At 40.0% G+C, this 19,401-nt stretch overlaps 1 protein-coding gene across 4 annotated transcripts in view; it reads left to right on the plus strand.

Annotated features, from left to right (window-relative positions):
• RBMS1 (RNA binding motif single stranded interacting protein 1) overlaps positions 1-19,401 on the plus strand; it is a 148,985-nt gene that overhangs the window by 72,257 nt on the left and 57,327 nt on the right. For all 4 annotated transcript variants that reach the window (XM_055717851.1, XM_055717852.1, XM_005442843.4 and 1 more), the window contains exon 2: positions 8,566-8,741. In XM_055717851.1, the coding sequence (XP_055573826.1) occupies positions 8,566-8,741 (176 nt within the window). The remainder of the gene's footprint in view (positions 1-8,565; positions 8,742-19,401) is intronic.

A 19,401-nucleotide genomic window follows, 5' to 3' on the forward strand; every position in this document is an offset into this window, starting at 1 on the left:
ACAAATTGAAGTTGGGCTGACTGCTGTGAAATTCCCTGTGTTTTCCTCTTTCCCTTTTAAAAATGAAAATAAATTAAAAATTGCCAGACATTTTACGGCTGACAGAGAATTGAAACTATTAATGGGAGTTCTGTATGTGCCAGCTGCAGTTTGGCTGGCGTTTTTTTTCATGTCCTGGGAATTCAACAGCTTTCATGAAGTAGAACAATTGCCTGAACACTTGTTCTTTTCTTTGATTCCCTCCCCACCATCTGTTTTGGGCTGACACCTGAGTTTTTAAATAGTGGTAGTGAGTAGGGGTTTCCTGTTTACTGAATGGTTAAGCAGAGTCCTGTATACAGTGAGAAGCGACCACTATGACCTTCTAGTTTAGGGAACGCTGAACCTCTTAACGCTGTGAGTACTGTAACGGTCACCTGTCCAAGAGGCATATGCAAACGCTACGTTTCTGCACTTTTCCTCTCATAGCTGCTGCCTTCACTGCTCTAGGAAACCTTGCATGTGCTAATTGCTGGCATTTCATGGACACCGCTGCAAATATGGCCCGTGTCGCTATGTAGGATTTCCCTGCTAGCTATGACAGTGCGATCCCTCTCCTGTCACACAACCCGAGACATGAAAAGCTTACTGAGTAATTTTTGACTTGGAGTCTGTAAGTACTGTCTTCTGAGCTGACACTGAAGTGCTTGTGAGCTATACGCGATTTGCCAGCTCTGATGTGGCCATGCCTGGTCTGGTGTCGTCTACTGCATGACACAGGAGTTTCTAAGTTAATTGCTGTTTCAGTTAAAGCATTTGTCCTACCAGTGATCCCTTGGATGTTTCCTGTTGTGGAGAACTTTGTAAAACTTCATACTCTGCTATTAACATGTACCAACAGATGTGTAATGCAAGGGAGGAATTATTTTTATTATTTGTATTCGGTGTCATGTGTTGGACTTGCTACCTTTCAGAGGCTTTGCATGAACTCATTAGTATGTGAGTTTAGTCTTTGTGAAAATGGATGTGTTTTCTTCAAATTGTAATTGGAATCCTCAGACTGGAACAAAAAATTTTAACAGTCTGGAGACTCAGTACCATTTTCTCTCTGGAATCCTGAGCGAAAGCCTTGGCTGGTTTCACTGAAGGAAATAGGTTTGCGTATTTACTAGAGTCAAGAAGGAAGCTGGCAGTGAATTCTTTAGTGTCTATTGCTCAATGAAGGACTAACCACAAAAACACGTACATGCTTTTTTGTCTGGTAGATGTTAGTACCAAGCTCTCTTTCTTCAGGTACTTCAGTGTCTTAACTTTCTTTTTATATTCCTTTGATGTAGACTAGCTGTTGGATTGCTGCAGCCTGGTCAGATTTCAGAAACTAAAACTCCAATATTTTGCTTTCGATGTGCCTGTAATTCTGTCATGCCTAGGGCATAGTACCAATGTATTGTTTCAGAGAATTGTCCAGGGAATCCAGGTACATAACTGAGGGAAAAGGGATGCTGTGATTCATGATGAGCAAGTAGAGGGGAGAACATATCATAGCATCTGCAAAGGAGCAGCCCAGTTAGGCACTCCTGTCTCTCGCCTTTGTGACACCTTCTGTGCCGTGGTGTGGCTGGTTTCATGTATTTAGCACCTTTTATCAGTCTCTGGACTAGGGGAGTCAGTCCATGGAGCACTTAAAAATCCCTGACAGGGGATAAAGTCATGGAGTAGGTGAGCTCCTGGGAACTTTGAAGCTTTTTCATTATCACTGAGATTTTAGAAGAGCTACCTGAACCAGGAGGAGCTTCCTGCATCCATTGCTTGCTCTGTTGTTGAAAGCTCTCCTGCTGTCTCAAAGTTAGAGACTTTATTTTTCAGTAATAATTATTATAATAATGAAAAAACCCTCCCATTCTTGGAGAAAAAAACTGGTCGCATCAGCATGGAGCTTGTCATATATTTCAAGGTGGCCAGGATTATGCTCCCACTTTTTCAAGTGTTTTCATAAAATGGGATTACATAGATTTGGAGCTTTGTTTCATTACTAGCAGGGATAGCTGTTGCATTAAGTTTTGATATGTATAATTTAAATAACATCGGTTCTATCTCCTGTAAAAATATAGGAATGTGATATTTTGTGACAACCTGGCATGATGTACTTCAGTACTTTCTGTTGTTAGTAGTTGTTGCTTTCTGGTGAGAACAAGTTTAGTCCTGCTGTGTTACTGTGCAGGATGGTTTGTCCTCTCACCATCCTGTGGAAAAGGAAGCAAAATAGCTTGTCAGTGGGGAGAGAGCTTGGGTTATGATCAGAATAATCTAGGGGTGAAATTATTAGGAGTGTCTGAGCTGTGACTAAGGGTTTATGATAGTTTTTGTCTTGTTTTATTGCTGATAGAGCCATAGAGCCACTCTCCATGAAGATCTTTTTAAAAGGAAGCTGAGAAAAGCACTTACTCATTCCTGCATTTCTGTATTTCAAGGAAGGGCTTCTTAAATGGCTCAGAAAAAAAGGTGTATTGACTGCTTTCCCGGATTTTGCTGGAAATGTTTCTTGTTCTTATTGGCAAGATGTTTCAAATTGGTTATAACACAATGGATTTGAGAAGAAAGACAATATTAAGTCAAAGTGAAAATAACATTCTTCTTCACTTTCATAGATACATGATATCTATATATTTGTTTCTTTTTATTTCCTTTTAGTATGAAGAAGACTGTCATCTGTGTGTAGAAAAATAGTTTTCGTAGGACTTGGCTATAACATAGAGGCAAGAAAAAGGGCATAACTGTTTTGATCTTGCAAAGCTCCTCTTAAAATTTATGAGTTAAGGAATAAAATTAAAGCTGAGGGGCTTCCACCCCCCTGTCCCCTGTTCAGTGCGGTGTGTTTTTGGTTTGGGAGGTTATTTTTTTAGTACTTGATTTTCAACCTGTTTATTGCAGTCCATCATTGTTGTGATGCCACCTGTAGTATTTTGGGCATAGTTCTGTCATGCCAAGGTGTGGAAGGTTTAGAGAGGTTTTTGGGAGAAACCCACGGCTGGATCTCCAGGTGCTCCTGGGCTGTCTTGTGGTATTTTGTAACAGGGAGAGTCTCTGCTTGATGCCAGCCTCCACCCACGGGGTCCTGCCTCTTCCCAGCACCTAGTTGTTTCTGCTCCATGTGGCTGGAGCACCAACACCGCCATCTTCACCATCTAAAGGAAGATGTAATAGGCTTGGATCCTGGGTGTGCAAATAGCTCTGTATGATCATGAGACACAATATCCATGGTCTCAGCCTTGTGCAGTAAAACAGCCCTTGCTGGAATAGTTCTGTTGACTCTTGTGGTGTCACTGTTAGACAATCTTTTTCACCCGTGCAAAGAGAAGGTCAGTGGTTTAAAGAAGAAAGAAGGGGCAGGTCTCAGGGCTTTTTCTTCCTGAGGAGATTTTCAACAGGAGTCTGGAGGACCCAGCTTCTGAGGTGCTCTCTACACTTTATACTGGTATCATCCTGGAAACGATTAGACAGAGCTGACTTGCTGAATCCTCCTCTGACAAGTGCCAACAGAATGAAAAACAACAGTCAGAGAACCTACCCTATGGCAGGAGATCTTTCTACTGCTTGACTTGTGGCCACTGAGAACTGGACTTGGGGAGGGCTCCAGAAGTTCGGTTTTGCTTGCCATAACATTTCAGACATGGTGATGGAAACTGTGAAATAGGACAGGGCAGGACGCTCAAAATGGCATCTCCACTACAGCTGTCAATTTGCAGGCTTAGACTGGATGATCAGGGTTTAATGCTTCTTTATCTAAAGGAAGGTGACAGTCCTTTCTGTTAAACATAAGGACTTTGGACTTCTTACTGTTTGGGACGTGATTTTATTCCAAACAGCCTCCTATTTCCTAAGTTGTGCACTAACTGGCAGCGTCTTGCTTCACTAGATGTGGCAGCTTCTATTTTGCTGAGCCCTCTCTTTCATTGTACAGGTAAATCTCTGTGTTAAGTAGATTGATAAATAAAAAAATCAACCCCCAATTTAATCCAGAAATTTTCCAGATTCATGTAACTTAATACTTTTTATCAATGTTGCACACAACTATAAAAACTTGCGGTAATTCTTCTATCAATGCCAGTTACTGGAGGTGTTTCAAAATGCTGTTTAGTGAAATTGGGGAGGTTAGGCAAAGTCAGGCAGGGTAAGCAGGTACTTGGGAGCTTAATCACCTGAACAAAGCTAGGCAAACACTAGTGACAAGATTTTGAAACTATGAGGTGATCCAAGTAGCAGTTCAGGCTAAATCAGATAGTTAATGTATGCTGTAATTTATGGTTCGAATTTAGAGTAGATGTGTGAGAACTAATTCTGTTGTTAAAAGTCATGGTACTTTTACCATCAGGACTTTTAGCTGAGCGAAGAAGCTCATAATTAAACACTAGTGTGTAATATAACTTCATAGATGTGCTTTTATAACACAGAGTTAGAGACTTAAATGGATTGCTACTGTAATAATAACACTCTGAGTTGGGACAGTTGTTATCCAAATGATCTGTTTGAGTTTCCTTGGACTTCTGTAGTCTGAAGGCAGCAAGGATCAGTATCTCTCAACTCCCAGGTCAACAGGATTTATCAGAGCTGTTCTGGTTTGTTTTGGGTGGATGGTTTTTTGTGTGTTTTTTTTTTCCTGTTGACAGTGAAGAGATTCTTCTCCTTGGCAGGCAAAATCCTGCTCTGACTCATTTCTCATCCTTAAGCATAAAGTGGTTTATAAGAATGACAGGAATGGTTCATATAAAGATGAGTATATTCTCCAGTTGTTTTTCAATACTTGTGATTATTCCCAGTTGGGTTTTATATTGAGAAGAAAACACAGGCAGGCACTTTTCCTTGGTTTAGGGCACTCCATGGGCACTGTTCTGTTGCTAAGCTTTTCCTTTTTGTAACAAGTACCTGTGGTTTTCCCACTGCTGTGGTCAGGCTGTGCAGGGCTGGAGGGAAGGTCCCTCTGGGATCAGGCAAGGCTGTTGGGAGCTCCTCACAGCTGGCTCCAAAATGGGATGGGGTGATCATACAGCATATGGGATGGTTATTCTGTCACTGGCCTTTCTTGCTTAGATGTTTGCTGAAGATGACAGGAAGGAAACTGCTGTGGAGGAACAACAATCGCTAATTACCTTTGGGAGTGAAGACTAAGGAGGAAACTGCAAACCAGTGTGATAATGATGTTTCTTGTGACCGGGAATATTGTCATAAAAAATAATGGGCTGTTAGTTAGATTCATTCATCTTCTACTAGCATTCAGTGTTTTAATTTAAAATGCAATGATTAAAAAGAAAAAATAATGTGTTTTAATGTATGTTACATTATTGCGAACTGTTGTGAAGTCCATGCGATAAAATATTAAGAAGAGCTTTTGATACGAATTTGCAGCAGAGACTACAGTTCGTAAAACAAAACTTTTCAAAATTGATTTCAGGTTTTAAAGTTTGTGAAAGCTGTTTCTAAACAAACAACCCCAAACTTTGGCCAGGTGTCCACTGCAGAATGTCTTGCCAGCGAGCACTGTATCAGCCAGGGGTGTGGAAAAAAGTCATACATCCTCACTGACATGGATATATTGGCAAAAGTCCAGGCATGGATGCAGCTGTGCCAGCAGAAGAGAACTTTTATCAGCTTAGCTTATGTCGTCTGGGGAGGTGATGCAACTACGCCAACAGAAAAACTCTTCTCTTGGCGCAGGCTGTCGGTGTAGAGGCTCTGCCAGCACAGCTACAGCAGTGGGGCTCCGCACTGCCGACAAGCCTGTTGCAGCAAATGGAAAAGAAAAGCCCCTTTGAACAAAACGGGGACTTTTACAATTTAGTTTTTACAAGTAGTCATCGATGACAAACAGAGCAGAAAGAGTGATTCAGATTTAAAAATTTTTAATGTAAAAAATGTGTTAGTTGTATGGCTTTAAGATGTCCCTGGCCCTTTAATGGTTATCTGTGTCTCATTGGGTTGCAGAGTTTGAAAGTTGCAGTACGCCCAGTATCTGTGTTTTGTAAAGCCTTTAAGGCTGGTCAGGGTATGCATTTCTGTGGAAGCAATGGAAAAGGTTGTCTGTAAACAACTGTAGTTGTCTGAAGGCAACTAATCACATTTACGTTCCCATCATAATTAGATGTGACCACTAGCACTGTAGCGTCTTCATATTTAAATAAAAGCTTAAATTTCTTAGAATGGAGCGTTTATGTTTTACAGGAAGACAGAGTTAGGATTCCTGCTGTCTTTACACACACACACACATTTTCCTTTGGCCAGCTGGTGACAAGATTTTACAAAACCCCAGTTCTTCATAACAGAAAGATTTTAAGGGAAAAACATTGTAAGAAGTAAAAGCAAAACCAAGCCAAAAATATTGGAAGGTAAGAAAGAGGCTCTTAGTCTCCAATGGTAAACACTGGTTAAGATGAAGACTGGTATGTGTATGTTGACTTTCATGGCAGCTTACATGCATGTACAAGGGGAGAGCGCGTTTTGAAACCTGGAAGTGAGCAGTTGTTTGTTTGATCACCGTGTGCATTTTGAGGACTCTGCTGAAGGTTTTTTGAAGAGAGGAATAGCACCATGCCAGGCTAAGTTTGTTCAGTTATTTGTGAAAATGTATTGAAACTAGTTGCTTTGTCATTCTGCGTTGCTTGTAACCCTAAAAATAATTGCTTGGCATTACTGGAAGCAGGTCTGACAGCCTGACTTGCGCTGCTATAGTTAAAATCCGTCAATGTTTCCATTACAAACTTGGAGGGAGGGTTTACTATTTTTCCCATTTTAAAACGTGTGTGGAAGAAATTCTAGATCAGTGCTTCAGCTCCAAGTATAAATATTTTGGAGGGGATTTGATGTTTCTAAAAATCTTTATTTGAAAACAAACAAAAAAAATCCTCCAACCTTATGACAATGAAATACTGATACTTAGTTTGGAAACGTTAAATCATCAGGAATATATTTATTTCTTTTTGGTAATTTTCAGTTCAGTTAAATTAGGCAACATTTCTACATATAGATGTTGACTTTGTAGCGAGTGTTGCAGATTGCTGTTCCAGGCTATTATTGCTGCAGAATACACTTTGCAATATGTGAGATTAGAAGATTTCAAAACCTTCCTAGGGAAACAGAAAAAACCCACATAGGTATTGTGAAGTATCTGATGTAAAGTGTGCCTTTGTACTTTCCTCCCATTCACAATTTCATTCTAATTTCCCAAGGTTATCTCCAAAATCGTTTCACTTTTCTTGTGTACTAAGGCTGTAGTTTCATGGATGCTTTAAACCGAGGTAGACTGTAATCCCCTCCTCTCTGCCTACACGCTCCTGTTCCCTGCCCTGTGACAGCCGGAGCTTTTTGCGAAGCACAAAACCACATGTGGTGTACCAGATCGGGGGAGATAATTTTTTTGGTTCAGGCTGTGGCTGCACAACTCTTTGTACTAGTCCAAAGAAGAGGGTGGCACCGGGGCGGGAACAAGCGAGTCTGCACTGACATCTCACTTCATATTCCACTTTTTTCCTCCTCCCTCCCCTCCTGCTGTGCCTTTCCTCCTGTTCACAGGGTGGTTCTTCGCTATGAGCTTCTCAGGCCGTGGAGGCTCAGGCTTTTGCAGGAAAGGGGCAGCGTGCAGCCAGTTCTTTGTCAGTGAAAACCTTGTAGTCACAAGACTTCACTGGCAACTTTACTTCTCTAGTATATTCATTAAAGCGTTCCTCTCTTACAACAACACAGACCTGTTCATAATACATTCTGTACAGTGTCCTGCCATACTGGTGTTAATGCAAGTGATTGAGACCGCTGTACTGCAGATTTTCTCAAGGACGTTTTTATGTGCCATTAGGGTCTGGTTTTAAAAACAATACTGTTAAATACCTTGAGGACCAGGTAAGCTTGTGTGCTTATCTCCTTTTGAAACTTGATTCTTTTTTTTTTTTCCCCCATTATATAGAATCATTTTCTTGACACTCTGGAAATAATCCACAAATAGAGAGATCAGTGGCAGTGTGAAAGTTCTGCCAAGGCACGCAGTTAATTTGAAGTCTGGTCCTTAAGCTGTCTCTGCTCTCTCTCTATCTTAAAAAATCAATAGCAGTATTGTGTGAAGTACTAAAAGCCAGAAGAGATACAAAAGAGGCTTTAATTATTTTTGTATTTCTGGATAGATTAAGGAAATAGCATAGTCTTCGTGTCAGCCACAATAGATAATTTATGACATCTGAAATAGTTGTAGTGATGTAAACTTAGTTTATACCTGCTGGAACCTAGGGGTACATTTCATTTTCACATCAAATGCCACAATGAAGAGTGATAAAATCCTATGAGTAACTTTCAGCAGCGGTTGTATATAATTTGAACCTGTGGCATGCACTGAGCATGCTTCACGTGGTGGTTGGGTATATTAGAACGTGCCTGTGAATCCTATCCCAAATGTGCTATGAAAGCAGGTGTATTTAAAATCCAGGAATAATTATGGACAGATTTAACACAACACTCCAAATAGTAAACAGGCTACTGTAGGCTGAGCTAATGCGCATGCAGCGATTGCTATCTGTAGTTCACTCTGATGTGCTTTTTCCTTTGCAGCAGTCCATTGTACCAGCCCACCCGATGGCTCCTCCTAGTCCCAGTACCACCAGCAGTAATAACAACAGCAGTAGCAGCAGCAACTCAGGATGGGATCAATTAAGTAAAACAAACCTTTACATCAGAGCACTGCCTCCAAACACCACTGATCAGGACCTGGTAAAATTATGCCAACCGTAAGTATTATGTTCAAATAAAAATTATAATGTCATACCTTATAAGATTACAGCAGGTATACAAAATGGGTGTTTGGATTATGAGGGAAGAAAAATAGATTGATAAATAAAAATCCTCGTGTTGTAGTACAATGGCAAGTTTCAACTTCCTGGGCAATCAGAGGGAAAAGAATGTGTTTGGCTCTTTGGAGAAGCAAAGAAAGTTGAAATATAGTGGTGAACGGAAGCAACCTATTGCTTTAGTAAAAACTGTGATCACCCACATTGCTGCCCGATGTTGTTGAAATCAAAGATAAATAAAAATGAACACCTGCATGTGAAACTTGCTATTAAGAACCTGCAATAGTGTGTCTCCTCTGTTCATTACTAAAATAATCTGTTGATACAAATTCTTCAAGTAATTCTTCTGCATCAGTGTGCATATGCATACTTATCCTAGTTTCAGATTTATTTATGTTGGCTGTCTATTACTGCACTATTATATTTATGATTAGAAATAGTCTATCTGTGTAAGAATCCTCTTTAGCGACTGGAGTTTCAGGTAGACTTGCCTTAACAACACTGTCTGAAAACCTCCTGCTAACATGAGATTTTTTGCTTGTGTGGGTTTTTGGTTTTATTAATTTTTACAGCAGCATATGCCTTTTAGTTACTTTCAAATATGGGTTAGATGTCAAGAGACTGTGCAGTTATGTTGGCTATACACTGTTTAAAATCACCTTTCTTAAATGTTTTATTGCATTTTTAAAATCCTTAGTATTTCCAAAATTCATAGTATACTTTCTGCATTATTTTGAAATGAAAAGTACTTGGCTAAATTTTCAATACTACCTGTAAGAAAACACCTAAATCTCTCTTGAATGAATGGAGAATCATTGAGATTTGTATATACTACAACTGTCTAAGGTTCTCATAGTAATTCTGTGTTCAATTTAGCAGATAAGTAACTAGGAATATACAAAAATAAATGCCCCGGATTACAACTTAAGTTACCAAAAGGACTAGGAAACCCTGTAAGTCTTGGATCTCAGCTTATATGAGGTGCCTTTTTTTTTTAATACTGAAAAAAATCTGATACCTTGTTTATGGAGAAGAATTTGTATTTTTTTTTCTTTTTTAAACAAAACTTGGACTTTCAGCATAGTAGTCACATATCAGTCATCTTAGTATTAAAATAAAAACAACTCGCTCTTTGGTCTTTAAAGAAAAGAAATAATCCATTTGGTCATTCTCCCAACAGCAAATGAAATCCATGTGTTTCGCAGAAAGGAGAACAGATTATCAGTCTGTGAAAAGTTGGATTGATATGCTTCCCATGTGACAGTGACTCCTTGTCACTTGAGTTTTAGTTGCAAATACATGTTTTACAGAAGTGGATTTTTCCTTCCCATTTTTGTCTTTTGAACTTGTGAAGAAACTTTGGCTGCGCGCTCATGTTATGTTAGGACAGAGTTGTGAGGCTGTTTTGCACTGGAGCCGCCCAGTAACTACTATTTGTGCAGTATTTACTATAGCTCCTTAATCTCTTTCTGAAGACGTTTTGGTTTTCACAGTCTTAATGTCATCGGTCTGTGAACATCCTAGAAAAAATGTTAAATACTTTGCTGTTACTGGTCCTTTTCCTCTTGGGTAGCCAAAGATTCTGTTTTTGTTGTTGCTGTTCAGTATATAATTGTAGTTGGAACAGCATAAATTTTGCAAATAGAGGAAAGGCAAGAACTGACGCCATGAAGTTATTAAATAAATTCTGACATGGATTTACAGACTTGGAAGGTTGTGGCATTTCTTCCTGTGAGATATTTCTCTCCTAAACGTTTTACTTGAGAGGAAAGGAAGCCCTGTCTCAAAATTATCCATTTCTGCTGAGGAACCAAGAGAGATGTCCAGAAATTTTAGGCTTGGAACATGTCTTTCAGAAATCTGGGTTATCTATTAAGAGCCTTAGGCTTCTCTGCCAGCATAGCCCCTTAGCAACTAACTCGATGGTGCCGTAAAATAGAAACAACACTTTCTCCTTCTTCACGGAAGCTCAGTAGTCCACTTTTATAGACCATGGAAAGTTTCAGATGCAAAATGTTTCCTTCCTATAAATCTGCCTAAACTTCCAGGACACAGAGGGCCAGATATTCTTGAAAGTGAACCTGCCATGTTCATAGTTTAAGCAGATACAATACAAAATAAATCGAAAATAAGATCTTGGACATATAGCAGTCAATGAGGAGACTGCTGTTTACTCCAGATCTCTGAAATTTTTTCATTAGCTCTTTCTGAATGTCTTAGATCTTACTGGGAGGCTTTAGAGTAATTTTAGCTCCTCTTCCCCGTACAGAGTGGATCTTGCCGTCCTAAGAGGGTGTCTGCAGGAGTGCTTGATGCTAAGAATGGATAGAAAGGCAGCTCTTCATATAGCAGAAATGATCTTGCTAGTTGGCAAGAAGCAGTTTTCAGTGGATGTACAGAAAAAGGTCACTGGCTTTTGTTTTATATCTTCTGGCTGTTGTCAGACAAGACACAAAACCACCTGTGGGTTGAGGAAATAATGGCTGAAAAATATCATTGCCACTACAAATGTCAGAAACATTCCATCTGCACAGATTTTCCCTCTGATCATCACGGACTTGTATCATATACCCTGTACTGAAAAGTTATTTTCAGTGATGGTTATTACAGAGAAATACTGCTTTCAATATAATCCCTCAGAATACAAGGTAGAAGATACCTACAGAATTCTTGTGTGGGGCTCTGCTTATACAGTGACTTTTACTTGCTTTAGTTCTTGCTCATGGCAGCTAACGGTGCTAATTTTGGCCATGTTTTTATTTTGAGTAATTATTTTTGGTGAATCATTAGAGAAACCTTTTATCAAATTATAGAAGTATTGGGCTTGCTTTCCTGTAGTAGCACAGCTGTGCAGTATTTACGAATACAGTTAGCAAATGTTCACCAGTTTTGTGGAAAAGTACTTTCCTGGCAAGACCACAATTTGCCAGTACGCATCTCTACAAATCTGCTCTCCACCTTCATCTGCTTGGTTCTTTCTAGTTTTCTATTAGATGAAGCTTTCTCCTCTTTTCTCAGATGAAAAGAGGGTATTACAATTTTGTTGTGAAGGTTTACCTGGGCGTACAGCTATTTTCAGACAGTATTACTGGCTTTTGTGTGGGAAGTGAAGCTGCCACGTTTCTGAATAGTTCATTCAAACTCAAGCCTGCTACTCCAGTTCTGCATTGGGAAAACACATTTCTTCACATCAGTTGTGCCAGAGGCAGAAGTGTGGCGAAGAATAAGGTAGGTATTATGTTTGTCGCAAGGATGTTGTAACAGCCAGCTCGGAACCAGAGCCTGGGGTGTTGGGGGGTTACCACATGAGTCAGCCTGGGCCATAAGAGTTTTCAATCATATACATATACATAAGGGTAGACAAAGCAATCGATGCAATGGCCCACAGATACTATCGTTTCTGTGGGAGGCTAGACAGGAGTGATCAGTTAAATAGAAGGACAAGAGCAGAGGAAAGGAGAAATTAGAGTAAGGAGCTGATGAGCATGGTTTGGGGAGCCTGCAAGAAGCTGCCTCACTCCACTGTGCACTTTATTTTCCCAAACCACATAGTGCCATTGCACGAGATCTGCTGTACTGAGCAAACTTCTGCCACGAAGAGCTGGTTTTACAAAGGGTTGCTGCAGCAATGTAGCCTCAGCCATAGAATCATGGAATCATAGCCGCCATCAGCTGCTGTGTTGCATTTCTTAATACAATTATTTAGGCTTTAATTGTAATTTCTTCTTTGGTGACTTAGACAATCATTTCTTGTAGCCTATTTAGTATCTAGATCTGAAGATGCAAGATTAAATTCATTCCAGTTACACGCTGGAATTGTTGAGACTCCTTAGGTGATTAGGAACTTAGGCAACTGGGTCATAGGAGATTCAGCCAGGAGTTTGTAACTTGCTTTGACACATTTTCTAGGTGCTTTCTAGACTCTCACTAAGCATGGTGCTCACTGCGGATGACCGTTATGCCCACACCACATGGTTCCAAAGCCCTGTGCTTTCCACCATCTTGCTTATGATTTACTTGCTAGCCTGCAGAATGGCATCTCTGTAACACTGAGTTTCCTCAGAGGCCTCCTTTTGTGCCATTTACGTCATTAAATGAGGGAGCTGCAGCAGACCCTTCATTCTCCTGACAATCCCCAGTCCCAGGGTGAGATTTTAAGCTTTAAGGCTTAACAAGGGTCTTCTGCATTCAGTTTGGCATAAATCATCATGCCAGCCCACCCCTTGGTGTGCTCCCTTCCAGGCTGTTTGCTCGTACCGTGCTGCCTGTATCAAGCTGCTTGTATTCTATGCGACATTTTTGAAATCTGTTTTTTGCTCTGGACAGCTTCACTTAGGCCTCCCCCCTTCCATTATCACTGTATGGTTATAATGTGGGTTTTTAATGGGATTACAATTAGGAAAGCAGCTGGTTTATGGTAACTAAAGTATATAATAACCACGACAGACCATTGTTCTGCACCAGGGTGGTCGGAACACAAAACCAGAACCTTGCAGGAGCCTGTGTGCATTGGGAAATCACATATCTTATTGAGAGGGTATTTTAAGGATTCTTTCCTAAATAGTCAGCGTCATGAACACAGGCAGAGCTAAAATGAATGGCAGGCTAATAGTCGTTTTGAAACATTTGAGCCAGACTTGCTATACAGCTTTGTTTCCACAGCATGGGAACTTTTATTTTTTACAGCTGCATACTCTAATATTTCCCTGTTTTGAGGCAAGAGCACCCAAAAGTTGTTTCAATTCCCTGCTCTTAATAAAATGCATGTTTTCATTAAGTTATGTGACAGCCATTAGCATATTAATGTTTCCATGTTCTTTGCTTGCCACGTAATTGTGACCTCTCCCTGTGCTGCCATTTCCCATCTCCTTCAAGCACACTCAGGACTGAAGTGGTGAACTGGAGCTCAAACATTTATTGTAGCGGGGAGCTGTCATCGCTGCGGTCAGTTAAGAGCAAGAAATCTGCTAATTTTACCCAGCATATCTCATTAGCAAAAGGACATATCTGAACTTCAGGAGTTCATTCCAAGGAAATGTCTGTAGCACATGAGTACAGCCTCGTTAAATAGATGGTGTGGGTAAAGGAAAGTGGAATGGAAGATTTCAAAGCTAACTTATCCAATTTTTTAAGAGTATTTTCTCTTCATTCCTCTCTCCTTTATTCTCCATATTTCTTGCATTTTGCTTTCATGGTTTGTCAGCTGCAGTGAAATATTGCATTCATAATTATGTGGAATATGATTTCATGTCATGTAATTAAGTGTGATACATCAGTGTCTCTGAAACTGTTCCCTTTGAGATCAGTATTAATACTGATTATATTGGAGAAGGAGTCTATCTATTGTTCTTGCCTTTTTAGGGTTGAAATAAGTCCTCTACAAATTGGTTCTTTTAGAGGTTTACGTACGTATTTTTTCAAATAGTATTATTGCATACATCTCTGAATAAATAACACCAGGTTTACAGAATATCATTTGGGTGGAGGAGGAGGTAGATTGTTTAGCAGTTGAGCAATACGTGATTTGCAATGTTCATCTCTATGTTGTATAGTACCAGCATAATTTTTTTCTTTATTCCTTCTTCAAGGACTGTAGCGTGGTTTGGGTTTTGTATAATCTGAAGTAAATTTCCCCTGACTACACTTTTTCATCCAGTTTTGCTCATCAGAGCAAACATAACACCAAGAATGGTGAAGGTATGATCCCTAGAGGGAATACCTGATTGTGCCAGTGCTGTGTTGCCTGTGCAGGCACGTGGTGGTGTGGAAGACAGTGCAGCACTGCAGGAGAACACCCTCAGTAACCTCAGGACCAGGATTTAGATAATCTCACTTGTGTTCTGCCCAGCTGATGCACCCGGTTTCCCAGCAAGACAATCTGCCAGAAGAGGAGTTGCATTGCCAGTATGGTGTCAACTGGTTCTGCTAGCGTCTCTCTTAGCTGATGGTCTTGTAAGAGCTTACTGTCAAAAGTAAGTATCCCATTTCTACAGCTGAGAAGAAATAGTATTCAGTTTTGTATGTTTCCTTTGCCAGATGCACTGGAGAGATATAGGCCTGACACAGAGACTGAAATGCTCCTTCTGTTAGGGCTTGGCTTCCGCAGTCCGTGGTGAGGCAATTGTGTGATGTGCCATGGGAATTGTGACTGACCTGGAGATGTGATGGTTGGTTTAAATAGTAATTTCCTTTATTTTTTTAGCAACTGCTTTCAGCAGTCGTGTTATGAAGTGTCTAACCTAGCATGGTGTGAAGGAAGACTATCTTCCTCTCAATATCTGCACTTTAATTGGACAGAAATAAAATTCAGATAGCTTTACATTCATGTGCAAATGAAATCCATGCTGAAATCTTCTCTGAGGAAGTGCCAGGGTGTGTGGGGGTGTGTGTGCGTGTGTATATATATATATATATATTTTTTTTTTTAAATAATGACATGTAGAATGTCATTAGGGACCCATATGTATTTTTGGGGAAATTGTAATTGACAAAAGTTTTTTTTTTAAGAAAAAAAAAAAAAGAGGTGGTGATACCAAAAAATTGGAGACAAAACTCTCTAATACTTGGTTTGGGGTTTCAGAAAGCAGCCGTTCTTGATTTTTGGTGCCAGATGCACTGGGGATAAGTTCCGTCCAACACGCATACTGACTTTGTTCACTGTTTATCTTTATATGGCCAATCTATATATATATTAATGATGTTTATCAGAAACTATTAGCATATTCATTACAGCTCCATGAACTATTTATCATATCTACACTCTTACTACATGTGTGTGGCCTAATGGGTCGGGGGTCCTCTGGTGGTCGTTTGGGACATCTTCATCCTTTCTTCACCCTCTTCCTCATCATCTTCCTCTTCTCATCCTTTTCATGATCTTCTTTTCTTCTGGCCCTGTTTCAGCACTCTTGGCTCATGTCTTGGTTTCGGACTGGTTCTTACTTACTCAGTAGCTAAACTATACAATGCAGTGTTCCACTAGTAGCTAAAATACATAATACAGTGTTGTAGAGCTCGGCTGTGTCAGGGATACATAGTTGCAACATTTACAGTTAAGCACACTGGTAAGATTCCTCCGGTATCAGTTGTCTTCTGGAGTCCTATGCCCTGGATGCAGACAGTCTCTTGAGATGCCTTGAATTTAAAACGAATATAGTTTTAATTTTCTCTTCTGGTTTTGTGACTAAGCAAAGATTGGAATTTTTCGAGCTCAGTATTTCTTGTAGCCTAACAGTATTCAGCAGTTCCCCTCAGCACACTGTCTTAAGAAAACAAGCAGTCTGAATACAAACACACCGAGGAGCTGTGTCTGCACCGTGGTTGCAGATGCAGGGACCCAGCAATTGCACAAGCTCCGTCTCCCCCAGGAAATGAGAATTTTGTTGCAGTGTGGGGCCGTAGGGGAGGTGATCCCATGGAATTTCCTTTAGGAAGTGCGGGTGAGGGAGAAGAGTGGAAGGAATGTTTCAGCCACAGCTGCTTGTAAAAGAAGTACTAGGAAAACTGACTGGTCAGAGTTACCGCCATTGAAAATCTCTTGTTGGAAAACAAAAACCTGATTTGGTAGTGTGGGGCGTGTAAAGTCTGTGAGCGCTTGCAAGCCTTGCAGGTGTTTGTTGCACAGAGGTGCAACCCTCGTTTGGTATTAAAGAGCCACAGGAAAGAAATGTCTGGTGGCAGCTGGTGGAATGGTCAGGGTCCTGGTCCCAGGCTTCCCCGGTGGCAGGGGCCAGCTCAGATGGGAGGTGATAGCAGCTCAGTTATTCATCAGAATAACCAGTAATTCAGGAACGTTAAGGGAATTGTTTAATTTCAGTGCACTACTGAAAACGTTAACAAGTACTAAGCAGGCTTTTTAGTGGGTTCCATGATGACAAAAACTGTCCCTTGTGTTAGAGACGACTCACTCAGGCAGGCATCTCAGAAGCCAGTTCAGAACTGAATTAGCTCAGAGCACAAGCCGATTTCTGCCCCAGCATGCTTACATTAAGCTTGCCCTTTTTTCTCAGGATACCATTCAGTGTAGAAGGCAGGATCAGTATTTGCAAGCAGATTCTTACATCTAATGTCTGATATCTCATGTGGTTTCACATAACTCATAGAAATCTCATGAAGCCTTGAGTTTGTTTGCTAAAGGTTAGTTCTGCTTAGCTCTGATTTCTGTAATGTTAACCCTTTGAAATGAAAAAAAATGGGCCATTTGAATTACAACTTTTTTTTTTTTTTGTAACCTTTCAACCCTTCCCCCCCCATATTACCAAGCTGTGTTTAGGGTGGAGAAACTAACACCCCCAGATCGTATGAAATCCAGATAAAATATGTGTATTTATTATTTGCAGAGTGAAAGCAGTAGCAAATATAGGTAAATGAGTTAATTCAGATCCTGGTAACTCTAATGAAACTTGTGATTAAGGAAATAGGGAGAAAAAAGAGTGTTCATCCTTAAAAAAACCTCCACAAAATGTTAAGCCTTGATCCTCAATTGTTATCCCACAACTTCTAAAATTCTACCCTCTTTTGACATTCAAAAAATGTCAGCTGCCTCAGTTGCGTTTGAGCAGTGCCTTACTTAAGACTTAGGCCAACCCTGTAGAAAATTAAATTACTGAAGGGCTGCTGAGAGAAGAATTAACATTTAAATATTTAATCTTTGCAGATAGATGTGCAGTACCTGGGGAAAAAAGTAAAATTTTAATTTGAATGTTGGTAATGTTATGATAAATCGACATAGAGCGAAAAACAGCAATGAAAACACAAAAAGAGAAGACTTTGATTTGGGGTCTGTTTTGACACTGTTACTAGTACAAATATTCCACTTGAAATAACCTGTGTGAGTTGAGTTAATCATTAACAGAATCAATTTCAGTGGAAAAAGTATGTTCTCATTTGTACTCCTATCCTGCCCCTTACATTTCCATTTCTTCTCTTACTTGCTTCAGTCTTTTGTTTTCCCAAAAGAGGAAAAATGTGTAATCTGTCGCTTTGCTGCCACAAGATAAACTTTGTGGGTAATTTCACTTTTTGGGTATTAATAATTAATTTAATTGATCATTTTGGCTGTCTTAATTGAAATAACCCAAAATGTGTGTTCTTTTTAAATGTTTGTTTCTCTATTCTGTGGAGTTGTGTATTTTACATAGTATCTTTATGGATCAGTATTTTTGCCTAGGAGAACGTTGTGGACTTGGGCCTTACATGTGACCAGTATTTCAAATCCTAGTGCTGCTTTTTGGCTTAGATATAGCCACTAAAAAGCTTTCACAAGTCTACCAAAATATCAGCAATTATTCTGTGCATTAGTAATGACTTTAGTGTCTGAGTGAGTGCAGTAGTGATATAAGCATTATGTTAATAGTTAAGATCTAAAACAAAGAGGAAAAAAATGCTTCATAGAGGGTGATGCAAATACTGGCGAAATCTCAAATCCTTTGTTTACAGACCCTGAATGTCAGAAATAAAAGGATCTAAACACCTGAAAAAGAGCTAAGCAACTTATTTCTGGTTTCAAGGACTTTGCTGAAAGGGTAACTGAAGAGCTTTTGGAGCCTGGAGGCTAGCAGAGTTTTACAGTTCAGTACATAGCTTTATTTAGCATGTATGTAAAAACACCAAGGAACTGGCGTGTTAAAAAACCTGGTATAAAACAGAAATGCTTACCTGTGCCCCTAAGAGGATGGCAAGCTTGCCATCCTGTTTGCAGTGTGCTCACAAAGGTCTGATCCTAGAGAGTGTGGAGTACCTGCAGCACCCATAGCTCCTATCGCCAGTCATTAGCTCATAGCAGGGACTCAGGATTTGTTCTAGTGAAGGCTGAGCTTTTCAGCTGTGTAATTGCACAGTGCTCGATAAACTCTGTGGCCTCTAGTTCTTTCTTTTGCTGTTGAGGTTTTTCTAAGGGTTTTGGTGTTTTGGTTTTTTTTTTTTTTTGGTTGTTTGGTTGTTTGGTTTTTTTTATTTGCTTTGTTTTGTGTGTTTGGTTGGGTTTTTTTTTATTTGTTTTGTTTTTGTTTTGGGTTTTTTTTGTTTCTTTGGGTTTTGTTTTTGTTTTTCTTCTTTTTTTCAACCTGTAGCTGTGTGGTATGCCAAGACAGAGATCTCCCCCATGTTGAGTCTGAATGCCTTGGAGCTGAATGTCTGAATGCCCTCTGAGTACTGGAGAAGCAGTCTGGCAGAGAGGAGAGAGACACTTTCCCTTGGAGGCTGGAGGGTATCAGCATGGTGGGGTATCCAGTGGAGCTGACATAGCACTGTCCATTTCCTTCCCCACATCGCTGTTTGTAGTACTGTGATCTGAAAAGGAATGTTTGTAAATGATTTGCTTTTTTTTTTTTTTTTTCTTTCTCCAGAGATCATGTATTCAGCCCCCTACATTTCCCTCACTGGAAGCTATTTGTTTTTATTGTGCAGCAGGCTTCATCTTAACTTTATTGTTAAAGCTTTTTTGTTTGTTACTAAAAGTCTGTTTGCTATATGCAGAAGATCTCAAACACTGGAGGGCATGTGTTGCTCCATGCTTTTTTTCCTCAGTGGCAGCTTACAGGGCTTCCCTGTCCCAGTACCAGAGGTACAATACTAGGGGGGAAAGGAAGACCATCAGCCA

Source organism: Falco cherrug, chromosome 8 (genome assembly GCF_023634085.1).
Source record: "Falco cherrug isolate bFalChe1 chromosome 8, bFalChe1.pri, whole genome shotgun sequence".
Taxonomy (NCBI): Eukaryota; Metazoa; Chordata; class Aves; order Falconiformes; family Falconidae; genus Falco; species Falco cherrug.